At 38.8% G+C, this 19121-nt stretch overlaps 1 protein-coding gene across 12 annotated transcripts in view; it reads right to left on the bottom strand.

The window, feature by feature from the left end:
* HERC2 (HECT and RLD domain containing E3 ubiquitin protein ligase 2) overlaps positions 1-19121 on the bottom strand; it is a 236909-nt gene that overhangs the window by 59042 nt on the left and 158746 nt on the right. For 10 of the 12 annotated variants that reach the window (XR_015551576.1, XM_087428800.1, XM_087428792.1 and 7 more), the window contains 13 exons: positions 17911-18086; positions 16133-16244; positions 14566-14647; positions 14320-14463; positions 12737-12827; positions 12256-12433; positions 11990-12071; positions 11731-11902; positions 10800-10944; positions 9950-10175; positions 3962-4133; positions 2884-3115; positions 2167-2307 (listed from right to left, as the gene is read on the bottom strand). Coding sequence is in view for 11 of the 12 variants with exons in the window: in XM_087428800.1 (XP_087284926.1) it covers positions 2167-2307; positions 2884-3115; positions 3962-4133; positions 9950-10175; positions 10800-10944; positions 11731-11902; positions 11990-12071; positions 12256-12433; positions 12737-12827; positions 14320-14463; positions 14566-14647; positions 16133-16244; positions 17911-18086 (1953 nt within the window). In the remaining variant the exon portion in view is untranslated. The remainder of the gene's footprint in view (positions 1-2166; positions 2308-2883; positions 3116-3961; positions 4134-9949; positions 10176-10799; positions 10945-11730; positions 11903-11989; positions 12072-12255; positions 12434-12736; positions 12828-14319; positions 14464-14565; positions 14648-16132; positions 16245-17910; positions 18087-19121) is intronic. The other 2 variants (XM_087428797.1, XM_087428798.1) reach the window with 1 other exon arrangement.

The raw sequence follows: 19121 nt of genomic DNA, 5'->3' as shown, positions 1-19121 counted from the left end.
GCCTAGCATAGGCTGCACCTGAGTGGGCTGGGGAGGGTGTCCACCTGTGGGGGTGGCTCGTGTGACAGAGCCAAGGCAAATAGAAGGTGTCCCTGCTTTGGACCAGCCAGTATGGGTGGGAAGGGGAAGTCATGGGTCAGGCAGGGTAAGAGGATGTCCCTGCAGAGGGCAGACTGATTTTGAATGCCAGAAGCTGTGCAGGGCAAGGAGGGTGCCCATGTGGAGGAGTGGTGGCAGCCAAGATGGGAGACTGGCTACCTCAGAGGAAGTAAATAAACTGTCAGTAACAGGAGCCAGGTTTCTCCGTTTCAGAGAAGAGAGTTATAAATACAGAAAGAAGAAAACCATAATGAATCCTGGGCAGTCAGAATTGATTGTATTGCTGTGAACTGGTGGTTTTTAATATATGCAGACATATAATGAAATAAATATTAATGTATATAGCTATTGTGTGGGTATATACACGCACACACATTTATTCCCTAGTCTGTCCACTAAGAGAGCTTGTGAACAGCAACACCCCAATAGCAGTGAGCACATGAAGGCCCCAATTTTGGCTTCTAAATGCCATTCTCCACTAAAAAGAACCAAGACTTCTTGGAGAAACATCTGATTTCTGTGCTGGAGCATAAAACATCTTGTTGAGCCTAGAATTTTGTGTTGTGCCAGAAAGCAAGGCAACTCTCAAAGAATGATGAGAACATGTTAGAAGGACAGATAAAATTCTACCAAATAATTAAAGAATTAACACCAATCCTTCACAAACTTTTCTAAAAAAAAAAAGAAGGAACACTGTCCAACTCATTCTATGAAGCCAGAATTACTCTGATACCCAAACTAGGCAAAGACATCACAAGAAAACTACAGATCAGTATCCTTTATGAATAGAGATGCAAAAATCCTCAACAAAATAGCAAACCAATCCAGCAACACATAAAAGGACTATATACCTCAAATATAGAAAGGGAGAGAGCAAGGACAAACCCTGTGGCATTGGACTGGAATGGAAAATATTGGTTTGAATGGCTCATGGTTTTTATAAGATAGATAAGATGCCTAAGGAAAAATACACGCTCATGTGCGTGCATGTCTGTTTGCTAAGAGGGCCTAAACCAAGGACACCCAGTAGCAATCAGCTTACCAAGCTCCCAGATCTTGTTTCTAAACTCTATGATCCATTCTATGATCTACGAAGAAATGGCTGATTCCAGGGCAAGGGCAGGGTAGGTGAAAGATGAGTCTGGAACACACTGTTGTGCCAGAAAGTAAGGAAGTGCTCAAAAAATTATGGGGACCAGTCAGAAGGAAAAGGAACCAGCCAAAAAGGGCTCCCAATGGCCAAGTCTGGGACAATCTGGGTGTCAAAAATAGAAATATATGTCATTATTTGAATAAAATAAGATCCCATGAAGTTATACCAATATAGACAGACAGACAAGACGAGAAGGGAAAGTTCTCCCTTACAGGAGAACGGCAACAATTACCTTCCAAAATGAATGACAAAATCTGAAAAATTATGATGTGACAACTACCACAGTAATAATGGATTCAGCTAGAATCATCAATAGATACCAGAAACTGGTGAGTGAAAATATGAGGAACAAGGTATTTACATAGCCTCAGAGTACCTCCCATTAATACTTATTAACACACTTTTATTAACTCCCAGTGGAGAAACCTGGCAGACACTCTTAACTAAGTGGTAAGAATTAATGTCACCAGTAATGCAGCAAATCAACAATGCACACACCCCAATGCACTGATAAGAACGCTGCATTGCTCCTGTGGTGTTTCTGTCAAAGGAGGGACTAAAGAACTGTTACACGTTGAAGACTAAAGAGACGACATGCAACTCTGGGTTGGGTCCTAGACATATAAAGGATACTATTGGGACAATGAGCAAAATCTGAGTAAGTCTGTGGGTTAGAAAGTAATCCTGGATCAGTGTTAACATCCTGATACTCAGGAAATACGCACTGGAGCACTGAGGAGGAACAGGGACTGTGCCCTGCAGCTCTCCTGCCAATGGTTCGGAAATGCTAACAATTGGAGAACCCACGTGAACGGTACACAGGAGTTTGTGTTCTATTTCCATGTACTACTTCTGCAACTATTGTGTATATTTAAGATTATTTCAAAATAAAATGTTAAAGAAAGCCTCTTGACCTCTTTGGTTTTGGTCATGGTTTCTGCAATGATGCTGGCAGCTCCTGGGTCATCTGTCACCGGGATAAATGGCCGAGAAGAAGCTGAGGAAGCAGACGGGGTCACTGCGGAGGGGGTCACGGCATCCTCAGAAGAAATAATCTAGATTAAAAATATACAGGAAGAGGAAAAGCTCAGCAACATGGCACACTTCCCACACAACTCCAAAAAGGCTTATCTAAAACCCTTTGAGCTATCTGGAATGTCCCAGATTTTATAAAAGTAATAAGGTGCTTACACCACCAGCTACCACCTCCAGTGGGGTCTGGGTAGCCCTGCAAAGTCAAGCACATTCATATTCTCAGGAAAACCTATTAATATTCACAATACGTCACATGAAGAAGACTAAAATGAGCTCACATCTTTGACTTCAAGCTGGGTTTTTCCCCAAAATAAGTCAGAAAAACTTTTGGCTTTCGGAGCTTCAAGCTTTCAGAACTGCAGATAAAGGACTGTGAACTTGCATTTAGCAACCTTAATAAATCTATTTCTATTTAAGCACCAAAAAATCTCCTTTTTAACAGAATATTTTCTAATTCAAGCTAAAAATATAGCAGTAGGCACAAAACCACTCTCAGTTAAGTGAAAGAATGACTTATACTTTCCTAGCACAAAGTAGCTAGCTACCTTTTCCTTTCTGATCTAATTTTGCTTTATTGCTTTATCATTTATTTTTACCTCTCCTCTCTTCTCTTGCCATGGATTTGGACTCAGTCTGTCTTCAATATCAATGGGCAGCACACATTCCTCTCCATTCATGGGACTGGCCATGGCAGACACATCAGAAGCGGGTGCCGAAGAGAACGAGGGACACTCCATCGGGGAGATCATGCCGGCTGGCATCAAGGCCCCGACCACCGCGTCTCTGTCAGGAGAGAAAGCCAGGCCTGCAGTGAGCTGCTCTTCACCACTGCAGGACAGCAGAGTCAGGGGGAGGGACAAGCGCTCCCTGAAGGACTTCCTCATTTTCACAGGATACATAGAAAAGAGTTCTGGAAAAATACTGGCCATTATTACTACGTATTCATCTGCTAAAAGCTAAAATGTTTACTCTTGATCTTATTTATTTGAATGACCATAGTGATGACAGGTAAAAAACTGCCAAACATAAAAGTCAGACCAGAAGAAGCCTCTGGATTTCCCTGAGAAATCCCTCTTGGGTTGTTGTTAGAACCTGACGGTAATTTTGTGTTTACTGAAAGCCGTGAACCAATGGCGCTTCACAGGAGGCAGCAAGGACTAAATGTCCTCTCAATGACTGAGTCGGCCTTTGGTCTGTAACTAATGTTCCTGTGTAAGTGTTTATTTCTGCTCATCAGGACCATAACCACAATACACTGATAGATGGGCAACTTAGGCTGTGAGAAAACAGCAGCAAAATATTGGAAAAGACAGCACTATTGACACTCTGCCTTATTAAGTATTTGAGTGAAGGGGATGACAAGTGGCCTTAAACATTACTGTATATTATTATCAAATAATTCTTCCTCTCGTCCCCTAAATATTAACGCTTAGAGTTTACTGGCCATAAAGAATTCCGAAAACGTTCTTTAACTTGGTTTTCTGATTAATATTTCAACCCCCATTAAAGAAAGCATAAAGATACCATTATTCACGTTTAAAGGGTATATGAACTAAAACTCACAGTATTTAAAAATAGTAACAACATTCTCTGAGACATTTGATCAATCAAAAAATTACAAAAACCCAAAGCTTACATAATTGCAGGTTTTTAAAAGTTAGCAAACAAGCCTACCTAGCATACATGATTTGCAATGCTGTAAGAATATGAGATAAGGCCTGCTGTTTGGCCAGATTTCCATCCAGTGACAGGAGAATCTTGGCAAGAGAAGGGCGATTTGGTTTAGAATTATTTGCACCACTGATTTTATTACTGGCAGCAGAAGAATCGGCATCTGAAGGCACACCTGGAAAAGAAAAATAAAATTTGGGTTCAATTTTTAATATCAAAGTTTGTTCTATTTCTATAATCTGACCTTTCAGTTTAGTTCCAAAATAGATTGCAATCTGCATTTTGCTATTTCACAGATTAGGTCTTCGGTTCATTAATGGTCTTTCAAAGTAAAAAAAACCCACTTTTTTTATCTTATCTATACTTCTATAAAGGAGCTATTTTCTGCAAAGGTTCACTGTAACTGCAAAAAGATGTAGATACTTTTGCGTAGTGTACTTATAACAATTTATGTTATACATATGTAAGCTGTGAAAAGGCTATAATAACTACCTGTATTTACTTACCATTGAAATGCAAGACAAAAAATAATCCAAAACAATGGAGAGAAGACAAGATATTCACCAGTAAACAGTCTTATTGGACACATGTTCCAGCTCATTGCCCTGAGAGTTCCCAAGCCTCGCCAGGGGGAAGGAAACCAGGTGGAGCCCAGTGGTGTCCATGCATAGAGGAGGGGGAGCTCAGAGTCAGGGAGGTTCACAGGATGGGACCAGAGAGGAGAGAGTTGCCCGGAGAGTGTCCTGGAGATATGGAAGTGCCCTCACTCATCCCACCTGAGGATGCAACAAAAGCTGAGGGGTGCCTACGTGAGAGGGACCTATCAAAAGCCAAAGAAAGAGCTACATGAAAGGACTGGAGGCCCAGCACACAGGTTGCAAGAACACCAAGGGCCCAGCAAAGTACCAACTCCTGTCTGCCAGACAGGAAGACCTCATAATTCACAGGGCACTGAGTAGAGTTCTCACAAAGGCCGTGCCTCAGTGGTGAGAAATACCAGGTCTGAATCCACTTGATAAGTCCAAAACCAAGACCCAAAAGGATCAAACTGTTTCAAAGTAACTTAATTATATTTAAGCTCAAGAAGATTTATGGACATATAAAAATCTCCAGCAAAATCCAGAGTAAAACTCAGAATACATGGCATCCAACCAAAAGTTACCAGGTAGGCAGAAATGTAGAATTAAGAAATAAGAAGAAAGAAAATAATTCAGAAATAAGAAGAAGAAAAATCAATTGATCTAAACAACCCTCAACAACTAAACGACTGACTCAGACGTTAGAATCAGCAGACAAGGAAATTAAAACACTTATTATATCTGTATTTCATACGTTCAAAAAGAGAACTAGACATGGAAGATATAAAAATACCCAAATCAAATTTCTAGAGAGGAAACTCCAATGTCTGAGATTAAAAGAGTTTGGTGACATTAACGGCACATTAAAAAATGGAGAAAAGACTAGTGAATTTGAAGACAAAGCAACAGAAACTATCCAAAATGAAATGCAGAAGAGAAAAAAAAGTAAAAAAAGGGACAGAGCATAAGTTACCTGTGGGACAACTTCAAGAGACCTAATATATGTGGAACTAGAGTTCCCAAAAGAGAGGAGAGAGGAAGGTACAGAAAAAAATTAAAAAAAAAAAATAGTGACTGAGAACTTCCAAATTTCATGAAAATTATAAACCCAAATATCCAAGAAGCACAATGAACCAAAAGAACCATGAAGATAACCAGGAAGTTGGGCACATTTGGTTCATTATAAGGCACATCGTAATCAAATTGCCCAAAACCAGGGGGTAAGAGAGAAAATCTTAAAAGCAGTCTTCAAGACACATTATGTGCAGAAGAACAAAGATAAGAATGACAGCACATTCACAATGAAAACAATGCAAGCTAGAAGACAGTGGGACAGTTTCTTTAAAATATTGCAAGAAAAAACTGTCAACCTAGAATTCTATACCCAGCTAAAATATATTGCAACAATGAAGCAAAATAATGAGTTTAGACATAAAAAAGCTGAAAGGAAGAATCCCCAGCACATAAAGTCATAAAAAAGGAAGTCCTTCAAGCAGAAGGAAAAAGATGCCAGGTGGAAACATGGGTCTCCACAAAGGAGTAAAGAGCACTGGAAATGTTAACTACGTGAGTAAATACAGAGACCTTCTCTTATTCTTTAAATCATTTTAATACATAACCTGATGTTTAAAGACACCTAATAAAAAATACTGTGATGCTTACAACATACACAGAAATGTACGACAACAGCAGCACAAAGCCTGGGAGGGAAGAAATAGAAATCTACTATTGTATGATTCATATTCTATATGTGACATAGTGTAGTACCAGTTGAAGGTGGACCATGATAAGTTAAAAGTGTATAATATACCCCCTTAAGGCAATTGCTAAAATAACACAGTGAGTTAGAGCTCACAGAAAACAGAGAAAAAATTAAATCATAAAAAATGATTAATTCTTAGGAAGGTAGGAAAAGAGAAGAGAGAGAACGATGACCAGAAAGGACGAACAGAAAACACACAGCAAGATGACAGATTTAACACAAAGACATAAATGATCACAGGAAGTGTAAGGAGACCACATACCCCAACAGAGATGGTCAGAGCAAATTTTAAAAGCAAAATCTATATGTTGCTTACAAGGAAGCCCCTTTTAATATAAAGACACAAACAGGTGAAAAATAAAAGGATGGAAAAGCTACCATAGCATATCATGGTCTATGGAATAGCATGGTTTATATAGCATACAGCACTGATCAAAAGAAAGCTGGAGTGGCTATATTAGTATCAGACAAATTAGACTTTAAAGCAAAGAGTTCTGAAGCAACAGGATAAAGAGGGAAACTGTCATAATGACAGCAGAGTCAGTTAATCAAGGAGAGAAAAGTAAATGTCTTACATTAGAAAAGCAGGAAGATCCTAAACCAACAACCTAAGCTTCTAATATAAGAAACTAGAAAAGAACAAATTAAACCAAAAAAAGAAGAAAAGGATTAACAAAGATTAGAAGAGAGATCAGTGAAACAGAAAACAAGGGAGAAAATCAAGGAAACCAAAGAACCATTAGTTCTTTGAATTAATAAAACTGATAAGCCTCTAGACAAACTGGAAAGAAAAGATAATTACCAATATGAGGAATGAGAGAGATGATATCACCACAGATTCTATAAATATTAAAAGACAAATAAGCAAATATTGAGATCAACTTTATGCCAATAAATTCAACAACTCAGATGAAATGAACAACTTCCATCGAAGACATAAATCTTACTAGAAAAGAAACAGATAACCCTGTATCTATTAAAGGAATTAAATTTGTGGTTAAAAAACACAAAGAAACCCCACAAAGATAGTGCAGGTATGCACAACTGACTCAAAAACCTATACATGAATATTCACAGCAGGTTTTATTTGTTAATAGCCAAAAGCTAAAAATAATCCAAATGTCCTTCAGTGTGTAAATAGTTAAACCATAGAACAGTATTCAAGTAATAAAAAGCAATGAACTATTGATACGTCAACAACTTGGATGATCCCCAGAGAAATACAGTGAAAGGAAAAGGGCAGTCTCAAAATGTGATGCACCGAATGTGACATGAAAAGAGCTGTAAGTTAAGAAGACCAACATGGAACCCCTGAGTAACAGAAACCGGAAAGGACAAGACTGCAGTCAGTCCTCAGCTTCATCTACCTCAGAAAAGGAAACAGCACAGGAAGGTGAAGTAACTTGCCCCAGTTCATACAGCGGGTGAAGCCAGAAGACCACATTTCAGTTATTCATAAAAGCAGACGGCAGTGGAGACTAAATGTCCCCTCATGAAAGATAGAGGAAAAAAAAGGTATTTATATTAGAATAAAGAAAGATGAAGTTCCCTTAAAAAATCAATTGTACTTCTATACACTAGCAAGGAGCAACTCGAATATTTCTAAATAGCAAGGAACAAAAGAAATTTTTTAAATACCATTTACATCAGTACGAACAATATGAAATATTTAGGGATAAATATGACAAAAGATATGCGAGACCTGTACACTGAAACTACAAAATACTGCTAGAAACATTAAAGACCTAAACAAATGGAGAGAAATACTACATTTCTGGGTTAGAAGATTCAACATTGTGAAGATGTCCATGCTCCCCAAACTGCTCTATACAGTAAATGCAATCAAAATCCCAGAGAGGCTATTTTACAAAAACTGACAAGCTGATCCTAAAAGTTATAGGAAAATGCAAAGGGCCAAGAATACCCAAAACATATTTGGAAAAAAAAAAGCTAAAGAATTACCATGGCCTGAATTCAGGTCTTTTATATAACTTATTGGTATTGGCATCAAAATATAAAAATAAATAAACAAAACAGAAATGAGAGTCCAGAAATAGATCTACACATACATAGACAACAGATTTTTGACAAAGGTGCAAAAGCAATTCAATAGAGAAAGGATAGTTTTTTCAACAAATGCAATGGAAACTGGATATCCATATATCACCCGCCCCCCAAAAAAACAGAATTTCAATGCATACCTCACATCATAAAATTTAACTCAAAATCAAGCACAGGACTAAATTCTAAAACTATATAACTTATATAAGAGAACATAGGAAAAGAATCTTAACAATCTTGAGTTAGGCAAAGGGTTTTTAGATACAACCCCAAAGTATGATCCATAAAAGAAAAAAATGGATGAACTAGACTTTATTGAAATTAAAGTTTTCTGCTTTTTAAAATTCACCTGTGAAGAGAATGAAAAGACAAGCCACATTGGGAGAAAATACGTGCAAATCATATATCTGACAAAAGACTTGTACCCAGAATATGTAAAGACCACTCAAAATTCAATAAGAAAACAAACAACCTAGTTTTAACTACAAGCAAAAAGATGAATAGCCACTTCAACAAAAAACCATATATGGATGGTAAATAAGCAAGATGCTCAACATCATTAGTCATTAGGGAAAAGCAAAGTAAAACCACAATGAGATACCACTACACAACTACAACAATGGCTAAAATTAAAGACTGATCAATCTTTCACAAAAACGTGGAGCAGCTGGAGCTTTGGAACAACCACTCTGTAAGACAGTTTGTAGGTATCTTAAGAAGATAAATATGCACCTATCGTATGATCCAACCATTCCTCTCTTAGGTATTTACCCTAGAGAAATGCAAGTGTACCTCCATATAAAGACCTGTACACCAATGTTCATAGCAATTTTATTTGTATAGTCAAAACCTGGAAACAACTCAGAAGTCCATCAACAAGCGAATGGGTGAACAAATTGCAGCATATCCATAAATGAAATACTATTCAACAATAAAAAACAATGAACTATTGATACATGCAACATGGATGAATCAAAAAATAATTAGGCAGAGTGAAAAAAGTGCGATTAAAAAAGTACATACTGTATGATTTCATTTATATAAAACTCTAAAAACTGCAAACTGATCTATAGTGACAGAAAGCACGTCAGTGTCTGTGGGAAGTAGGGAGGGTGTGATGGGGCCCAAGGAAATTGGGGGTGGTGTGTACATTCACTGTCTTGACTGCAGTGATGCTTTCACAGATGCACACATGTCAAAGCTGATGAAATTACACTTTACACGTGGAAGGGCTACTGTATGTCAACCACACCTGAATAGAGCTATTGAAAACACCAAGCAGTCCAGCACAGTGCCTACACATGTCCAGTAGTTATTACAAAGTCTTCTCTGTTAGCATGTGTACAGCATTGCCAGAGTTGACTTGATCATGACACAAGAATCTGCATCATGCTTCCTTCTAAAATTTTCATTCCAGCATGAACAAATCACAGCAAAGCAAACCATGATTATTCTGCGGGTTTGGTTCAGAAAGCAGTTAACATAGTGCTACAATCTCTAATCTGGTCGTGCTATTACCATTAGACGTTCTATCTGCGACATTGCTGTACCACACAGCAGGATCTCATATAAAATACAAATCTGCTTTACCTAAATAGGAAGCACCTAAAGGGTCTCTTGCTGTCTGGAAGAGGACAGGCTCATGGACAGAGGGTGTCGCCACATCGACGGTTGTCCATGCCACACTGTGTGAAGACCCGCAAGCCACTCGCGTGATCTTCTGGCCTTCTAAACCCTGCACAAGTGTGGGCTTTCGATTAACTGTGGTTGTGCCATTGCCCTGCTGGCCATGGTCATTGTCACCCCAAGCATACACCTGTACAGGAAAGGGGGAAAAAAACAGAATTTTTCAACATTTCAGAACATTTTCCTTAAATTTACTTTAAAATTCTTGCCAATGACTATAAATGAGTATTTACTTAATATCAATCCAATGAATTCATCTATTCTGTTTTGTTATAGGAAGCAAGGAGATTCTCCTCTTCGCCTAAGTGCAGTAACACTTTTTCCTTTACTTTGCAAAGAAAAATGATCAAAAACAATATGTTCACTTTTCAAGTAAATCACTTCTTGGCTTTACAGAATTAGAAGGTATACTTCATTTTTAATTTATTTTGATTAAAGGTACATATATCTCCCCATCAGCTATCAATTTCTAAAGTAAAATACTGCTAATACCTTAGCAGTAGGAGCACCTTCAATGAGATAATCTCTTCCCATTTCCAAGTGGACTTTAGAGTGGGGAGTCCACCACTTTAAAACATGCATCAGTCAGCAACTCTTTCCCAGGTGCCCTGAGCCTATGCTGACAACCGGGCAGATATATACAAGAACAAAATGCACGAAGCCCAGCTCTGGTTCTTCAAGTACCAAGATTCATCTCATTTCATCACAAGTTACACTGGGGACACGAGAAAGACTTATCACGACCTCAGCTTACCTGCCCTGCGTCTGTGACCGCCAGGCAGTGCAGGGCCCCAACGGCCACGTGCACAATCTTCTTCCCTCTCAGCCCTTCCACCACCTGTGGCTTCCGCACATGCACATCAGAGCCGTGGCCCAGCCTGAAGTAATCCCCCTTACCCCTGCAAGGAGGTCAATAGTGCCCATTTTAATATACAGCTATAGTCTGGCAATGCTCCACAGGAAAACACTCATTGTTTACAGCATTAGAGCCATCTCAATGGTAACATCATACAGAGTGCCTAAGGTCTTTGAAATTATGTTATAAAGTAGTATAATAATAATAATTCAAATTAATTCACTAATTCTGTTAGCAAGATCCTAATGTGTGTTTTACAATATTTAAGTTACTGCTGTAGGTTTTCATACAAAGAGATTAAAAACATGACAAAGAACCTCAAACGCCTCTTAAAAGTCCTCTCTGGTGTAATTGTCTCTCAAGCTGCCTCTGGGTCATGATAGTTAAGCTAAGGCCCAAGAGACTGTCCAATGTCAGGTGGGTGCCCCACTTCTTTTTGATTTAATAAAATAAGCTTTCACAAGAAACACAGCTAAACTTTTTCAGGATCAAAGAAAGCAGAAGTCTGTTTTCTGCCCATTTGGTCAGTAGGCTTCTGGCATGGTAAAAAAGCAGAAGAAACTCTCTACACAAACCTCACCTAAACAGGAAAGACATGTTGGGCTAAAATTTCTCTAGCGTTCTTTTCTAAACAACCCAGTTATAAAGGGCAATTTCTTCTTATAACGTTGTCACTAATCCCAAAAAGATCGTTTTACTATCTTTGAAAGGACAAAGATATCTTGATGAGTAAGAAAATGAAGGTTTTACCGTCCCCTCAGGGTGGTGTGGGGTAGGGTCGAGGCCCCCCCACACAGACACATTGGTGGGTGACAGGGAGCTTACGTACCATGTCCACACCACTCCCGACTTGGTGAGAGCCAAGGAGAACTGAGCACCGCACTCGATCTGGCACACTCCCTGTCCATTTAGTCTCTCAATGTTCTGGGGAATGTTACAGCCTTCACTTCCTCCTCGGCCCAATTTTCCAAAGTCACCATCACCCCAGGAAAATACCAAACCTAAGGTTTAAAAAAAATATACTTCAGGCCAACTCTTCACCATGTTCCTACCCGCCCCAGAAACACAGAATCAGGACAGGAGCTCACCTTCATCAGTCAGAGCCAGGGTCTGTGCATCTCTACTTCCACACGCAACCTGGATTACTCTGTGACCAAGAAGGACTTTCACCTACTCAATTACAAATGTAAAAACAGAATCAAGCACAGGCACTAAGAAAGCAAGGGAAATTTTTTCCACAGATTGAAAGCCAATAATGCATGTTTTTATGAACTTTCCTAGACTTGAAGCTTATCTTCTCTTGAAATCAGCAGATGGTAAGCTTTCTGTAAGCAACAAAAATGTGTATAATCACCATTTTGGGCTTCAGTTGTGTTGTATTATCCCCATGTCCCAACCGGCCATACTCTCCGAGGCCCCATGTATACAGTTCACCGCTGGACGTGAGGGCTGCACTGTGTGAGCTCCCACAGGCAATATCCCGGATACGCTTGGTTTTCAGGGCCTCTATTAGCCGTGGCTTGTCACAGTTCCTAAAGCAAGATTAAATAATATTCCCTATAATCAATCCAGTCTTTTTTTAAGAAGACAAAAAAGGACACCTACACTGACCCACATTTAGTCAAAACAACATCTGTAGATCAACTTAACTATCAAACCTTAAAACAGAACAGGTGAGGCCAAACCACTTTCATAGATATTTAAAAAAATAAATTTAAATTCTATTTTCATAAATAACCTATCCTATTTAATTTTCTGCAAAATAACTATCAAAAGGCATTCATTATTATCATCAGTAACAGTTTCTTATTAGCAAGTAATGAAAATATTCTTACATTCTGCTGAAGTGTCCAAGTTTGCCATCATCACCTTCACCCCAGGAAAATACTTTCCCATCGACAGTTAAAGCCGTAGCGTGCCGGCCACCTGTAATGTTCATACAGAGATGGGCTGCCAAACTGGTTTACCAAAAGTTCACAGCATAAATACCTATTTTGCCTGGCATGCAGTATGTACTCAATGAACATGTGTTGAATAAATGAGTAAATAGGATCAACATTTCAGTGTGACAAATACATAAAATAAGTAAACTTTTATTAAATTACAAAGTTTAAATCCTAGAAACAATTTCATTTGCAAAGAGGCAAAATAATGCTGCTTATTAATGGGGTTCCTATTATATTAAATATATAAAAGATCAAAATTCAGATGGTGAAAGTAAAAACAAGTACATTTGTGATTAGGCAAATTATCAAATGCAGTGGCAATTAAGCTTTTGAGAAATGCACCCCAATAGTGGAATTATTTAAGCAAAAGTACCATCACTTGCAATTAAGGCACTATACTCACTCTTCCCACAACACATCAGCTCATGCTCTTTCCCCAGCATGGACCATTCTCTCCCAGTCCATCCACCCTACCTCAGACTGAAGAGCACTGTCTTTACTGGTATTTCCTGTCACCTGTGTCCCTGCCAGCTCCTGGGCTCCCAGTCCCCCCAACACTCTTTCTGCCCTATTCCTTACCAACAGAACCCATACTATCGAGGGCAACAATGTGCTCAGCTAAAAACTACACTTCCCAGACTCCCTTGCCAGAGAAGATAGTGACAGAGATGCGATGAAATGAGTGAGGCCTCTGGAAAAGCTCTTTAGAGGGGCTGAGTGGGCTGGAGGAAACGCCCGTCTTATGCTTGCCTAGAGCCGCAGAGCCATCTGTCAACGAGGGTGAACAGAAAGAGCAAGCCTGCGCCCCTCATGGGCTGGAGCTGCTGGACTGGCCTTGGACCCCACCTCCAGACTTGCGTGGAGGAGAAGAGTAAAACTGTATCTTGCTCAAGCCACTACTGTTCGGATTTTCTGTTATATGGGGTTAAATCTAACCCTATTTGGTACAGGCACAAACTGATTTTTGTATCTAATTCAGTTCCATTCCTCAGAGACCAGCACAGTGCTTTGAAAGAATACTCAATAAAGGTTTCCTAAATTGAAGGAGGGTGATTTTTTTTTAAAGGATCTTTCTTATCAGTGGGGTTCACAGAGACTTTGGGAGTCTGATGAAAGTTATATAGGCTCTTTCTCCAGAAAAATAACACATATTTCAGCACAGAACGTGATGATTTCAAAGATGCTATGAACCTGGGACCACAGCCCCAAGACTGAAAACCCCCTCTTGGAGCAGTAGGCCCCACGCCTGGAATGCCAACAACTGCTGGTTTCCAAAAAGCCTTGTGTAGCAACAATAATTCAATTCTAGACCACCTGGAGATTTACATTGTCCAATTTTTATTCCTAATAATTAAGTAAAACTTGAAAAAGAACACAAAGACACCTTAGGGAAAACTATTCAAGGGCCCTAGTTATTTGCAGAGCATGAGCAACAGGCTTATCTGCACACAAGTGCCATCTCGGCCTGGTACCTGAGTGAACGGCCACCTTCTTGACCACGTAACTGCTGAGAGCCGTGACCTGCCGGGGGATGGGCACAGTCCCGCTGGAGATGCCCAGCCCAAGCCGGCCATTCGTGGCCTCTCCACAGGCGTACACCTTCCCTTCCACAGTCACTGCAAGGAAAAGAGTGAGGAGAGGGCTCACTTTTTACAACCTAACTATGTTTTTAGTGCTAAACGTGATTAAAAAATTATTTAATACTAGAATAATCATACCTGCAAACAAACTTTTAGAACCACCAGCCACCTGTACTACATTCAAAGCAGACAGTGTCTCAGAGAATGAAGGAACCTTTATCTAGAACAGAATGTTTTTAAAAAGCAAAAGAAAAAGATCATTTTATTTATACTTTTAAAATTACAAGTAACCTTATTAAATGATATAAGGAATTACTGTTAATTTGCATGGTTATATTAATCAAAGTTTTTTTCTCTTAGAGAGACACACTAAAGTATTTTAAGGATGAAATGATATAATGAGATTTACTTTAAAATAAACAGGAATGGGGGTGTGAAGAAAATAAAGACAAAAAACGTGACCACCTGATGGTAACTACTGAAGCTGGTACAGGGACATGAGGGCTCAGGTCCCTATTCTTTCTACCTGGGTACGTTTGAATATTCCATAATAAAAGATGAAAAATAAAATACACATAATGTAAAGATATAAACAAACATCTGGTAAACTACGTTTTATTTCAGGTCACGTTCTGCTCATTCTTGTTGATTCTGACATCTCAAAGAAATTATACACTTAAATTTCCCATTGTGGATGGGTGTGATTTAATTTAAAATTCCTAAAGCCTTTGTCTAAGAAACGCTTTATGATTCTCCTGTGTCAAAAACTATCAAATAGTCACTCCTACAGTGGAAGAAAGGATTCTCATGATGGCCGTGGAACACTAAATCTATCCTTCACATGCGAACTCCAGCAAGGGCCCTGTGCTTCAGGATCCCCTAGACAGCCCCACACCATCACAATGGAGACTCCCAGTGCTTACTGCCCCCTGCTCACCTCCAAATGGATTCCAGGGGCCTTAAAACACAAATGTAATTCAAGGCAGTTCAAATAAAGACAAAAACCCATCTTACTTGAAAGGAGAGACTTAAATAAATGAGTTCTAACTTTCCTTCCTTCTCAGCCTCTCAAAAATGCAGGCAATAAGGGATCTATGATGGGGAAGTCTCACAGAATACTAAAAGGAAGCAGAGAAGCTCATCTGAAAAGAAACTGTTTCCAGGCACTAAAATTTGGAGGAATCTGTTTTATGGTTCCTTGGTTAAAAAACACTGAGTAATATAAGGGACACGGAATTCAACTTTGGTTCAAATGCATCGTTTTGTTGTACCTACTCTTTAAAAAATCACATCTTGCTCATCTTTGTACCACTACGGCATTTTTCACACATTACTTTGTTCGTGGTAAGCAAAAATGTTTATTGTATGAAGGCAAGATAAATATCATTACAGTCTAGAATTTCCATCTATATGCCTGTCAGATCTTTTCAAAAGTGTATTTTCTAGTTGATAAAACAGCAATAATGCAGCTATATCTAAAGTGCACTATTTTCCAAAGACAGAGGCTTTTCAGAAACTAAATGTGATAATGTCTATGAGTTCATGTCAAAAATTACTTTAGAAAAAACAACTTAAAAAACAACAGATAGAAGGTAAAACCATTACAAAAACTTCAAAAGAGGTCTGGCTATCGTTGGGCCAGCAAAGCTCCTCCTCAGTCGTGTGATGACAGGTGACACGGGAACTTCAGGCAGAGGTGGGATACCTTAGAGCCTTTCAGCCCGCCCAGCTGGTCCTTGTCATTCAGTCCCCACACAAACACTTTGGTTCTTATTGTAGCCGCTGATTCCAGCCCTGCAGCCTTCTTTCTAATAAGACTAACCAAAGAAAAAATAAAGATAGAAATACAGGTCATTCAGCATAAAAAACTTTCAAAAATAAAAAGGAAAGCAACCTCAAGCATGCAAAGTTTGCTGATTACTATGAGAAACTCTTAAAGTTTTGTTTTAATATAATAAAACCTCAAGTATATATGGGAGTAAGAGTGCCAGAGAGTCCAAATCTGTAGAGACCAGCATGTTACTAAAATTTAATTGTAGCTTTTTATTTTTGGTGGACATCTTTCTATGATACACTAGGCAGCTCTCTTTCTTCTTAACTACCAAGTTGAACATAACAGCTACTTTACTGACTCAGCGTGGTTCCTGCCCATCACCTGGACAAACAGCTACTATAGATGTAACTGGAGAGAACACTGGTTGGATGGTCCCATGAGTCACCACTGGAACTGGTATTGTGGCAATGTCCCTAAAGGAGACATCTGTTTGGTCATTCTTTTTCCCCTAAAGAAATAACAGATGTAGCCATATGACCCTGAAGGTACTACTCTAACACAGACACATGTCCTGAGGCACAATGCTGTTTTCTTCCCTTACAACCTCTGCCAGCTGGCCTGCAGGTCCACCTCCCTTCTCTTCCGGGAGCCCTGCCCTGCACCTCGGGGCTCCTGAAGTGTAGGTCTGGCAGCTGGCTCCACCACCTTGTTAGTCCTATCTCCTGACCTGCCCTCAACGGATTGGAAGTTGAATCAACAAAGCACGCCAATTCTTGAACTTGGGGAGATCATAAAGTGCCCAGGACAGTGTGAGATTTTCTTGGTTGTTAGTCTGACGTCAAGTGCCAAGGAATTGCTTCTTCTGTGTTTGCAGCTCTTGACTTTCATTTGCTCTTGTTCTATTTTTATCAGCTAGGATAGACAACCGAACACTTCACAGACCAGGTTCAAAATAGGTAAGATTTTTAACATATTATATACTAACAAGTATTTAAAGGATCAAAACTTTATGGTTTGGGGATAAAAATGTAGGAAAACTCTTTCATCTGATACCAGGCACAGGAGAGCAAGTACACTGTAATCACCTGAAATACCTTGTAACACATTATTAGTCAAAAATATGTACAGGACACCAGGAGTGATATTCAAGATAAGTAACAACTAGTACCATCTAAGTATGAACCATTCGGAATGGAGGCCAGCCACGTGTGGTCAGTGTACACACGTCCTAGCTGGGTGCCTGCTTAGTGGGAGACTGCTTGGATCACTCATTCACACTGAAGTTATTAATGGTGAAGACGGTAAATTTTATGTTATGTGTATTTTATGATAAAAAAATTTTTTTTAATTTAAAAGTTAATGATAAAATACTTAGCAAAAAAGGCTATAAAATATAGACCATACCATTTCCATAGGAAAACACAATTAGGGACAGATAAAAAGAAAACTACAAGGTTACCAAAATATTAACAGTGATATTTCAGGTATAAAAATTAAACATTTTTATTTCACCTTTTTAGTGGTATTTTTCTAAATACAATGTGTTTTTGCATTAAATAGTTCCCTAATAAATTATAATTTTTGAAAACTCAACTAAAACTTACCAAACATTCAAAATTACACTCATTATGAGATACATTCTAATTAAATATTTACTTTTGAAAGTGAGAATTTTGGAATCAGCACCACCAATAACAAATGGCTCTCACCTCCCACTGTTGCCTTTTTCGTCTTCTTCCTCTTCATTATCTGAAGCTAAGAAAGGAACTGCAGCCAAGTCTTCCTCCTCTGCACGGATCCGTCCCAGCAGGATGAGACCATGGATTTTACAATCAATTCCTGAGCTCCTGCACTGCTTTATCGCAATTTCAATATACCTGTGATACTAGACACAAAAACAGTGAGCTACAGACTTTTTAGAATCAAACACAGTAGATACCTCAAGTGGAGCAGGAGATTTGAGACCTGGAATGTGTGGAAAGTTAGAGTTCCTTTACTAACTTCTGGAAATATCAAGCAAATTAGGCAGAGTTAATGCAGCCACATTTGAGTAGAGTCTATCTTTAAAAGAAGTCATTAATTCACCAAGTACGTCTATCCAAGGCATGGGACTCACACTGATTTTCTTACTAAAATGAAACAGTATGATAGCCTTACTGAATGACTGCAAACCTTTCTGTCTTAAAGCTTTCTTAAACCAAGATGTATTAAGAGATTAAATGTCAGGTGGTTCACAGAGCCTTCATAATTTTTAAAACATAGTAAAAATAAATGAATATATACAAATTAGAGAAAATAGTACAAGAAGCCCCGTGACCCCATCACCTAGTTCAACAACTATCAACATATGACCAATTTTGTTCATATATGGATTATCATGAGAAAATTCCAGGCAGCACATTGTTTCAAAACTTCAGTATGTATCACTGAAATATGGGCACTTAAAAAATATATCCACATTACTATTATCATAGCTAAGACAATAATTCTTTATATCATCTAATATGCTACCAGCGTTCAAATTTTCTGATCGTCTCATAAACTTCTTTCTATGTTGTTGGCTTGTTCAAATCGGGATCCAAAGAAGACGCAACCTCCCTCAATTACACCTCTGCCATTCATTTGTTAAAGCTGGTCTCTGTCCTGCAGGAAGCCCTCCATTCTGATCTGGCATCTATAGTATTCCTCTATCCTCATATTTCATGTGAACAAAGAATGACACACCAGGAAGCACACACACCACCAGTGACTCCTTACTGGCTCAACTGGATCTGATCAAACCTCAAGATCTACCTATGATGTCACAGGAAGCTCAGGTTGAATAAAACCATTGGGTTACAAAAGACAAACTGAGAAATTAAAAACTCTACAGGAAAAAAAGACCCAGTTTCTTTCTTTTGCAAGGAAAAACCAAGAGAAT

Source organism: Ceratotherium simum, chromosome 3 (assembly GCF_057802395.1).
Source record: "Ceratotherium simum simum isolate JZ-2026a chromosome 3, ASM5780239v1, whole genome shotgun sequence".
Taxonomy (NCBI): Eukaryota; Metazoa; Chordata; class Mammalia; order Perissodactyla; family Rhinocerotidae; genus Ceratotherium; species Ceratotherium simum.
The sequence above is the reverse complement of the archived record's forward strand: the minus strand, read 5'-3'. Positions and strand labels throughout refer to the sequence as shown.